A 10,806-nucleotide genomic window follows, 5' to 3' on the forward strand; every position below is an offset into this window, starting at 1 on the left:
TTTTTGCCCAAAAAGTGCATACACTTTTTTAAGGGCCAGTCCTGGGATAAGACGTATCACCCTTTCGATATTTTAGTAAAAGGTTAAACTGCATCTCGCATCAGGTTACAAATGGCAGGAATGCACCCACACCAAAAAACCAAATTTTCAAAGCACCATGTTGAGCTTTGGGCTATGTGCTGAAAGAAAAACTAAACTGTTTATTTCGCGTCATCAAGGACTGTTTCAAGTGGTCTAAATGTCATCTCCACCTATTGTCAAGCTGCAGCTTCTGATTTGATGCACAGTTTGTCCCGTAGGAAGAATTCGTCTATTTTAGGGTAAACCAGAATCAGGCCTCAGATTCTTCTGAAGGGGGAAGGGAAGTGGTCGTAGAAATAAGAATGATAAAGGTGGAACTAGGCATGTGAAGCACGATATTCCTGCTAGTATTATAACCAGTCTCTGTGCTCGTAAGATGCGAAACAGACAGGTACACTAAGAGGGAATTTCGTCTCCCGACAGGGTATGGTCTACTCCCAACCCAGACTAAATTACGAAGAGCAAAGTGAAGCAGCTCCATGTCCGGTCATTGCGCGAGACAAAGAAGCAGGGGAAAATAATAAGTATCATTGTTGTTGTGTTTTTGAGCAGATACAAAGTGATAGAAGCTCTCAAGGCACATCCCTAGAATGGTGGGGCTGTTTTCACGCAGCAGCCGTCCATAGTGATGTGGGAACTTCAGTGATGATTCATAGTCGACCTTAACGAATGGGTAGGAGATAATGAAACTCAACAACTTGACGACAGCTTTTGAAAACTGAAATCCCTGTTGTCATTCAAGGTTGGGTTGATTGATATTCGATGGAAACAGCAACTACTATCAACACTTTTCCATCGTTTTCAGGAGCAGCTGCACTAGACCACGGAATCTGCCCCATGGATACGCCAGAAAAAAGGGCTTATAATACGGAAGATTCAGGAAAGACTAACACCATGTTATGGCAGGGACAAGCAGACTTGGAAGTGGACCATGAGGCCCTTGAAATACCCTTCATGTAGCTGACATGTCTCGAAAATGTGGTAAACAACTGCCTGCAGTTATGTAGGTGGCCGCCGCCCTCGTTATTCGCATGTGGGAATCAGTAGTAAACGACGACTGAAACGTTTTTAAGATCCAAATAGATAATACGGACACATAGTCGAGGTTTTAACGCACTCTCGCCAAAAGTATCACTGACACGCGTAGTGAAATTACAGATCTGCAGGAAGCTCTCCAGTACACTGGCCATTAGAGCCATTTGCTCTCCACTTTCGGGAGAGTTCTTGGGATACATAAAATTCGTGTCAAATCCTCACCACTATACTACCATATGGTCAGGGTAGGCTTTACGTAAAGAGGGACCTAGTTGAAGTTACGGGTGCGTATACCATTAATATGTAAATATTGCCAGTTTGTTTGTTTTGCTATCCAGATCTGCCCAATGGCCTGGGTAGCACTGCAGAAATTTGTGGACTTAGGAGTTACAAGAAATGTTATTGGTATTGCCCTATAGGAAGTCACATATCCTACTTTCCACATCGGAATTACTGCAGTGCCGAACTGTGTCAGTCACTTTCTGCCCCAGAAATCAGAAACACATGTTTCCTGAGTCATGTAAGCACACTTTGTTTCGCCCTGAGAGGCCTACGACCTAATTCCACGGGGAGATCATTAGAAGTGAACCGAATTCTCTCAAAATACAGAGTCACACTGGCTATTCTCTGTGCTAAACTCAATAGTTGCCATTTGCACCTACTACTAAAAATATCACAAAGGAAACAGAACTACAGGGTGCGAGTTTGTTGATAAAGTTCACAACGCGTCATTTCGGGCGCTTCTTTCCCGTTAAACATCACCATCACCGGAACCACAACTCTAAACACCAACTATGCAGTCCTTCAAAATTCTGCCCAAGGAAAACCCAACCCACTTATAAGACCTGCTAGATACAACTCTTCTTGTTTCGCTGGATCAGACAAAAGCCACGGGGCCGAGTGACGATGGAACACCTGCTCGACCATGTAACAAAATATCAGGCCAAATATCGCCACTGCTTCAACACCATACGATCTTCCACCTCAGCCGTTTGCATAATTTTGATGGCAAAAAGTACTGCGTACTGCCACCACAGACGGAGAGTTGCCCAAATCCTATCCTTATTATCCTTTAACCAGCGGATCCATAAAAGTCACGTCGGCACTAGTGACTCAATGCCAGTGAGTGAACCAAAATGGTGAAAACAAAACAAGGGACGCAGAGACTCGTCTTTCAGCATCGCAGCGATAAGTACAGAGTAATACAAAAACTGAAGAAGGACGCGAAAAAGCGGTGAACTCACAAATGGAGTGTTCACCCCGAATAAGTGCATTAGAATGTAAAGCGTAGACACTATGATGTGCAAATCGATGGCTCTGTTGCAGCTAGATTCTTGGGCAGTAATTCGATGTTCCGGATTAATCTGAGGAGGGTAGAAATGTAGCGGCAAAGAAGTTTAGCCGCATGGGAAGCAAACAAATGTAATCAGGCCGTAGCCACAGGCTTCTAGCTGGTCAAAGGTCCTGCCTACAAAGCAGTGTCAACATAAGCCACCATTTTCATTCCCATAACCCGTTGGCTGAGTTTGTTACATTGACCTACTGCCACATGCCAACAGACAGGTCCCAATCATCTGCCTCTGTTCCATAGATTCCAAATGACAAAGTCTTCCCATACTCTCTGTCCTGGACAGCGGTATTTAAATCCCCACGTCCAGCCTGTCGTCAGTGACACAGCTGGGCCACACTGTGATGCACAACCTACGCCCATCAGCACCGGAGTTCATTCTGCAGCCATGACCGCAGTCTGCAATCCTTGAACCAACGACTATCATCTGCCGGGCACCCAGCAATCGCCGACTTTTCCATGATTTATGCCAGTTAGCTCCAGTTAGCTTCTGACATGGGGAACCATTTTTGCTCGGCTCACCTGAAACGCATTCCTCCATTCGCCTTCTTTGACAAGGCTGTAGGTAGAACGAGAGAACGAAGGTGACTCCTTACAAGAGGAGTCATCATTTGCCACTGCAGATGATTTTCATTCAAAATTGAAGCAGTGGTTGGGATGAAACCTGGGACCCAGGACTTGTTGATTGATAGTCAGTGACACCACCCCTGGATCCCATAAGAGGTTTGTGACGTGGAACCCAACGTATTCCAAAATTAGACCATCCTGTTTTAGCACTTCCACAGTACAGTTCTAACTTAGCACCTTAGGACTTCCAAACACTGAGATTATGAAGAGCAGCCTATATGTACCAACATTTTCAAGATCCACATGGTGTTGTCAAAGAGGTAAGACAGGGGCTAGTCACAGCTGGTTAGGTTTCTCACAGGCACACTCTGTAGGCTCTTGTTCATCGTTAGTGTAGCTGCATAGTGAATCGTGGTCACTCTGCGTAAAACTGACGATAAGTATATGAAATCTAGCTCTATTTAACTTTGTCACTTTGCTGTCAATGCCGATGAAAATAAACTGGAGGCAGAATGACCCGATGAGCTGTAGGGAAGTCAAGGTCATCACATATACGCACTTGCAATAGAGGTGAGAAGTCATCTCCTAATAGAATAGATCCTCTCATCTACGGAAAAGTAAAGCCTGTGTTTCTTGAGGAATGGACACGCCTAAAGAAAATGGAAATTATATTTAAATAGCTTACAGATTCAATTACGTCTAGCATTTAATGCTAGAGGCAACCACGTTTCTACCATCACTTCATCAGCGAAAATATGTTGTTCACACTAAATGGCCATTAATATGGCCGCAGTTTAGCTTCAGACTAAAAGAGGCATAAATTCAAGAACGAAGATAGCTAAGTGATGCCACACTTACGTAAACAAGAACAGAAATACTTTAAAAAAAATTATTTCCACCTGTAGTTTCCGGCACTGGCCGTTCTCAAGTGGATCTACATAACAGATGAGGAGGAACAGACGTATTACCGCCTGACTGGCCACACACCAAACAAATGGAAACGGTCGAAGGTTCTGCCTGACATCACTTCCCATCAGGGACAGCCCAAGTGAAGCATACATTACACTACTCTCAACCAATGTGCGTAATTTTAAGAGGACGGCAAAAGAATGATCTGTAGTAGCGGTCCTTTATTTAGACCCATTGCTTGGCCTTGACAGTTAAACTGTATCTTCCCTGAGTCTAATCACTCGTGGCACGGCCTGTGCTAATTTAATTTCTATACTTTCCAGCCGATATACTGAGCTGATCCCAAGACAAGAGACGAGGCTTCACATGGTCAGCTTAAGTTCTTCGTATGTGCTCCTCTAGCTCCAAGTCAGTTCTGTAATGATGATTAGAGATACTTGTTTCATTACTGTGTTACTGAAATATAATTTTTGTCGATTTCGCCTTTAGAAATCTTGATATCTTCTTAGGATCTTCGGAATGAAGGAATAATGGAAATTATGTCACGAAGTAGTGGGGAGCAATAGGAAATGCCGAAGGCAATCGTGACTGAATTGAGGAGAACGAAATTCCACTAGAACGGAACTTGGTGGTAGCCTCACTTTGTGCAGTTCTTTTGAGCTATACAGCTCGCAATCCTTCCCAGCAGTTCTATGATGTCCCATGCTATTTCGTAAAAATGCATATTTCTAATATCACCTTACGTTTTCCTTACTTCAAAAATCCCGTGTATCAAAATTGTTACGAGCGATCTAAGGCGCTGCAGTTACGGACTGTGCGGCTGGTCCCGGCGGAGGTTCAAGTCCTCCCTCGGTCATGAGTGTGTGTGTTTGTCCTTACGATAATTTAGGTTAAGTAGTGTGTAAGCTTAGGGACTGATGACCCTAGCAGTTAATTCCCATAAGATTTCACATACATTTGAACATTTTTTTCAAAATTGTTATTAAGATCAACGAAGTACCACCTGGTTTGATCACATCTACATACAGTAAAAACTAAATAAATTACGCTTCTCTGCGTTGCCTCTCAACATAACAAGTTCAGATTAAAGGAATCAATGATATGAAGTCATAGTTTGGTAAATGAGAGAGACGCAATATTCTAATGATTAGAATTAGTAGTTGATTCTGTCTATGAAATTTCTTCACAAGTTTTTTCTTCACAGTGCAACTGCTAAAAACGTTTTTCAGTACCATAGACAACATGAACAGCTACAGACGTGATGACCACACAAGGGAAGCATTTATTAGTGTAATGACATAATACAAACAATATATTTTTTATATTTATTTCAAATAATTGCTGATCACTACATTCTAAATTACAATTTCAATAGCAACATACTAGCACAACAGTCAATCTGTTTGTGTCACATGAATAACGGCCGTAGTTTTGTTCTTTACTTGGTTCTTGGCTTCTGACATAGACAGCCACGTAAATAACCGCATACCAAATTAATATTTCTAAGGTGCAACTTTTATTCCTGCTATACTGCTTTTTCCACAGCACAGGTTACGTCAAAAGTTAACAAAGTTATCAGTAAGCCGCTTTGAAAAGCTTGAGTCGAACGAGATATATAGTTCTTACAGTCGTCTTTTATCACAGACGTATTGGTCCAGAAAGTCAAAAGGTTTTCAGAGGGCAGAAACTAAAGGCTAATGACGTACAATAATTATCCTTGTCGTAATTAACGGCTCTGATTTTTCTGTCGGTTTATGAAAGAGATGCGTTTGTCACAGAACTGTTTTCGTGAACTTTTACTACCAAGCAATAAAAGTGAACTAGTTGAACGTACGTGAGTCATTCAGACCTTTGTCAGACGTGGCGCATGGAGAAATGTAATCCAATCTTAGGCATGAAGAGCAATTGCCTTTGGTTTCTTTGCTGGTGCACCTGACGCTAGTTTCTTACTGACTTTAGCAACGGCCTTGTCTGCCTCTTCTGATGAGGAATCGTCGCCTTCTTGAGAAGAACTGTCCGAAGACGAGCTGTCCGCCTCCTTGCAGTTGGCGGACCACGGGTAGTCGCACACTTTGAGCTCCGCGTTGAAGTGAAGGTCGGCGGGGCACTGCTTGACCGCTGCGACGCCCGATGCTTCGCACTGCAGGAAGCTGCCGCAGTCATCAGGGTTGGGGAACGGCTCTCCCGCACCGCTGCAGCCCGCGTTTGCTACCAGCGCCTATAAATGGAAAAGCAGTGAGTAAAAGCTTCTGTCAGTGGAGCGAAAAAGGAAAAGCAGATATTGTTCCTAGTACAAAGGTCAACATCCATAACTTACAGGAAGGTAACTCACAGGTTGTGGATAAATTTAAGAGATGTAGCTGAAGGATAGTACGAAATTCTTCTAGATCTCATGTATGGGGAGAAAAATGTAAAATAAGGCCCTGACTTTGGAAAAAACTGATTTTTTTTTTCGACGAAACCTTTTGAATGATAGTAGCAATGACGTTAAGCCTGTGACATATTAGGGAATTTGAAACACAATTCACTTCGCTTAGCAGAAATTGTCTCTTCCACCTGTCACACATCTCAACACATTCGCGGCATTGATGCTTTTTGAGTTCAATAAAGCGACGTTGGTAGCCCTCGATAAACACGTACTTTTCCTGTCTCAAGCACTGCCCTTCAGAGTCGCAATTTACTTGCTACAGAGTCACTAGAGAGAGGGAGGACTGAAACACAAATACGAGGGTTGACTGAAAAGTGGTCCCTCAATCTTCGTAACTCTTCAACAGTTGGCAGCATTAGTATGTGGCAAATACTGGCTTGTTCTGTAGCCTCTTCTCTACAGCTCCAATCAGCGGGAAGTCTTAACATTGAACGGTTGTGTTGTTACAGTGTAAAGTATGGAGCCCTGCGGAGACGATCGGTCAATGCGATTTAAGCTACGTGCAGTCATTGAATTCTTGACGGCAGAAGGTGTCACCCCAAAGGAGATTCATCAGAGAATGAAAGCAGTTTATGGTGATTGTGTACATGTGAGTACCCTGCGTCGTTGGGCGAGTAAGATGTTGAGGCGGGAACTTCTGACCTGCGTGACAAACAAAGAATTGGAGGTCTTGGGACAGCAACCACCGATTTTCACAAGTTGACAGATTGATTCAGGACGGTCGTCGTATCACTCAGAGAGAAATTGCAAGCACAACTGGCATTTCACAAGAACGTGTGGGTCGCCCTATTGCTTTGCTTGGCTATCGGATCTGTGCACGATGGTTACCTCGGATGGCCCACCTCAACATCTCTAAACTTTTCCCAGTATGCTCTTCTCCCTGTGATTCTTGACAGAGTGTTCGCTACTGTCATCTGAAATTTGTTGCAGAGCTCAATTAGTCTTTCTTCTCTCTCATTTCTACTATGATGCCCATACTCCGTTACAACACTTCCTTCTATTCCTTCGCGCTTAGCCGCGTTGCAATGCAATAACACTATTAGTGTCAAGTCTCCCTCGACATACTCAATTACCAGTTCAGTACCCTCACATACTTTCTCTATCTCTTCATCTTTAACACCACGTTCAGACTTCTGGAATTCCGTGCTGAGATTCCCAGGAAGTTATCTCGTCGGTGGTTATCCCATCTTTTACTCACGGTCACCTCCCCCTTGGTAATCTCCTCCTGAGATCCAAATGCGGGAGTAATCCGGACTCTTTCCCAATGGAGAAGGCATCATGATCATTTTTTTAAGTAATAGGCCACACGTCCTGTGGATACACATTATCTTTTTATAACGCAGTACTGTCCATTGCCTTTAGCATCCTCATGCCGTCGATCATTGCTGATTCTTCCGCCATTTGGGTACAGTTTCCCATCCCAAGAGCAAGAGAGTGCCCTGAACATCTGTCTACTCTTCCGCCTTCTTTGACCAGATCGTTGGTAGAACGAGGGTGACTTCTTATCCCAGAAGTCTTAGGCCATGATTACTTACGATTTTTATTCAAAATATGACCAGGGATCGAAACCGGAACGCAGGACGTTGTGGTTAATAGTCAAGGACGCCATCCCCGAATCACGGGTGAACTATAAATACTCCCATACCGTAACACCACCTCTGTCCTTTACTGTTGGTACTACACGTAACTGCAGCTAACGTTCTCTAGGAATTCGCCACACACTAACTCTTCCATCGGACTTCCAGCGGTTCTATCTTGATTCGTCACTCTAAATCACTCGTCCCTGTCATCCAGTGTCCAGTTTCGTCGCTTCTTAGACCACCTCAGTCGACGGACTGTAGTGACTATAGAAGTGTGACTTACGAGAAACGGTTTGACCATTGTGTCCCATTGTTTTTAACTTCATCTGCGCAGTCAGTGCCAGTCTGACCTCACTTAGCACTTCGTAACTGACGGGTAACTGCTTCCGCAGATTTCTTGCGATATTTTACAACCACTCACCGCAAAGTCCGACGGCACATGGTGTCTTGTTTTAGCAACGTCTGTTTCTCGCGTCTCAACTTCATATTCACGTTGCCAACAGTCCACATGAGGACTGTTAGAAGTGACACAGGTTTCACTGTAGTAAAATTTTTCTGTTCAATTGTTTCATACAACCAATTCTGATGTGTTGATAAAAAAACATGCACTTTCAGAAAAACATAAAAAAAGCTTTTCTCATTCGACTTGTTCCTGACAGTATGAGATAAGTCAATTTAATTGCGTCTTCTCTTGAAAAAAATCTCGTTTGTGAATCATCCTGCGTCTGTTCGTAAGTATAAGTTATGTTGAATCTTTGTGAAATGCGACAAAGTTTTCTTACTACGTCTATCGATTCGTTCCCGTGTAACACACTGTATACGGTTATAATACAGAAGTAGCATACGAACTATATATTTTTGTGGAAGCAGATCTCGTTTGTGACTAAAGACCCCTGTTGTCGCGCGAGTTAGATTACAAAACAGCTGAGAAACCTTGTAACTTCTGTACAAGCAAGACGAACCTAGAGAAAAACATCTTACGTTCTGAAACATTTAAACTGTTGATGGCAGTGAGAAAAGACTGATAACTCAGTTTCTGCCGAAGAAAATTCTTACCATATGGCGCTGTCTGAGAGTCGCTGCATGGCTGACAACCACCAGCGTAGCCAGCAGACAGCTTGCAATCAGGAAAACACCTGCAAAGGAAATAAGTTTAACGGTCTACTTGCTTATATGGTAAACTGGCAAAATTACGTAATACCGAAATTGCAATGAGTGATCTCAATACATTGAGAACGATGTAGGTGTTACGTCCATTGATAACTGCTTATAAATGAAAAAAGTTTCTTAATGGAGTGTACCGAATAGTTTTAAAGTTGTTATCAGTTTTTATCACATAGTCATGGTGTACAGCAAACGGAATGGAATTTAATGAAATATTTTCTTATCTTTAGAATACGGGCTGACATAGCCCCGGGAAGGGAGAGTCCTGCTTGTGTATGTGTCTCCTCACCAGTCGTTATTTGTTTCACAAACGAACCCTGTCCTCTGATCAAAGTCAAAATGATTTAAAGCAATGACCTGCTCGTTAATAAAACCTTAAAAATCGGTGAAAGCTGATGTCTTTGGTGCTTCGTTACATTTAGCCGCATGAGTGTAAAACTAAATGAGTTCCAAAAAAATGCAAACATTATAGCTGCTCTCTTGTGGTGGTTGCTTGTAGTCCATTGAGAACATTTTTAACCACCTTGTAAATCTGGTGTTTTCAATGCACTCCCACAGATTATTTCTCTCACTGCATTCTAGGCTACCGATTACATTAGGGTCTGCGATCGTAACATGGTAATTCAGCAAATGACATCGGTTGTCTAACTACTTTTTTATATTCCGAACAAGACAAAAAAATTCACAGCCCTCTATTACAGAGTGCATGCCCCCTTAGCTGACTCTGCACCACGTATTACAAAAACAATATTTAATTTCCAGAATCTTAAAGTAAAACAGAGTTCGAAGTTTCAACTTCGTATAGAAAGCAGTACTTGCGTCGACATCGAAATGCGTGTCATAAATTTACTGTATTGCTCAAGTATCTTGTTGTCCTAGCTCATAAGCCGCAGGAATAACCTACTGCCTTCCTTGGCCTTTTATTCACTAACGTCGATATAACAAATTCTTACTTTGTTCCATAATACATAAGGTAGGAGGACATTAGTCATGAAAAGTTCCGTTTCTCTTGAGGCAATTCTACGAGTAGTATAGCCTTTCTCAAGATATCAGATATCAAATTTGTAGTAAAGCTTCGATGGAATTCTGAGGCATATTGTCTTACGTCAGTCAATTTCCGAGAACCGTTGGCGCCCCGGACCAGTAAAGTCTTAGTACGTTACAAAATTTAGTGCAAAGAAAGGTGCGTTAAAAGTTCAATCGTATGCGGCTTACAGGAGGCCAGCTCCGAGAACTTACCCCTCATGATGGTCGTTCTCTGCAGTCCGTCTGGATGACCCTCCCTCGTTTTTGGCGAGCTTAAATACCCGTTTTGTGCGTCACGAATCCTGATAGAGCAAAATAGAAGCAGAGATACCGACAGATAAGGCTTAAACGTTCTCTAACTGAAGATTTAGTTATCATTACTATTCGAATACATCAAAAGCTACTTAATCCTTCAAACACTTCAAAGCGTATTAATTTTGACGTGATTGAGGAAAACAGCGCTATCGCTAATAGGCTGCGCAAAAGGCGTGGCTATGGCAGCAGCGGTACGTGTTTTCTTGGACACGTTGTCTCACTCGCTCACTTTACACAGCACGGTGTTTACGGGTAAGCAGTTGCACAAAGTTAAAAAATAGATTATGACTATTATTATGCAGAATTTACTTTCTGGCTGCGAATTACATTAGATTCAAGCTGTTACGTACGTC

The 10,806-nt window shown here is 42.7% G+C and overlaps 1 protein-coding gene across 1 annotated transcript; it reads right to left on the reverse strand.

Annotated features, from left to right (window-relative positions):
• Window positions 1-5,714: 5,714 nt before the first annotated feature.
• Window positions 5,715-10,369, reverse strand: LOC126484589 (chondroitin proteoglycan-2-like). Its single transcript, XM_050108152.1, has 3 exons — window positions 10,352-10,369; window positions 9,005-9,084; window positions 5,715-6,158 (listed from the first exon to the last, which is right to left on the reverse strand). Exons 1-3 carry the CDS (start codon window positions 10,356-10,358, stop codon window positions 5,829-5,831), a joined length of 417 nt encoding a protein of 138 aa, XP_049964109.1. The 5' UTR covers window positions 10,359-10,369; the 3' UTR covers window positions 5,715-5,828.
• Between the last annotated feature and the right edge of the window lie 437 nt (window positions 10,370-10,806).

The sequence above is a fragment of the Schistocerca serialis genome, chromosome 6 (assembly GCF_023864345.2).
Source record: "Schistocerca serialis cubense isolate TAMUIC-IGC-003099 chromosome 6, iqSchSeri2.2, whole genome shotgun sequence".
NCBI lineage: Eukaryota > Metazoa > Arthropoda > Insecta > Orthoptera > Acrididae > Schistocerca > Schistocerca serialis.

Excerpts from the sequence above, each read along its gene's own strand:
- LOC126484589 (XM_050108152.1), bottom strand. Across the intron at positions 6,159-9,004 it reads CTCTCAGACAGCGCCATATG|GCGCTGGTAGCAAACGCGGG; the intron begins GTAAGAATTTTC and ends TTCCATTTATAG.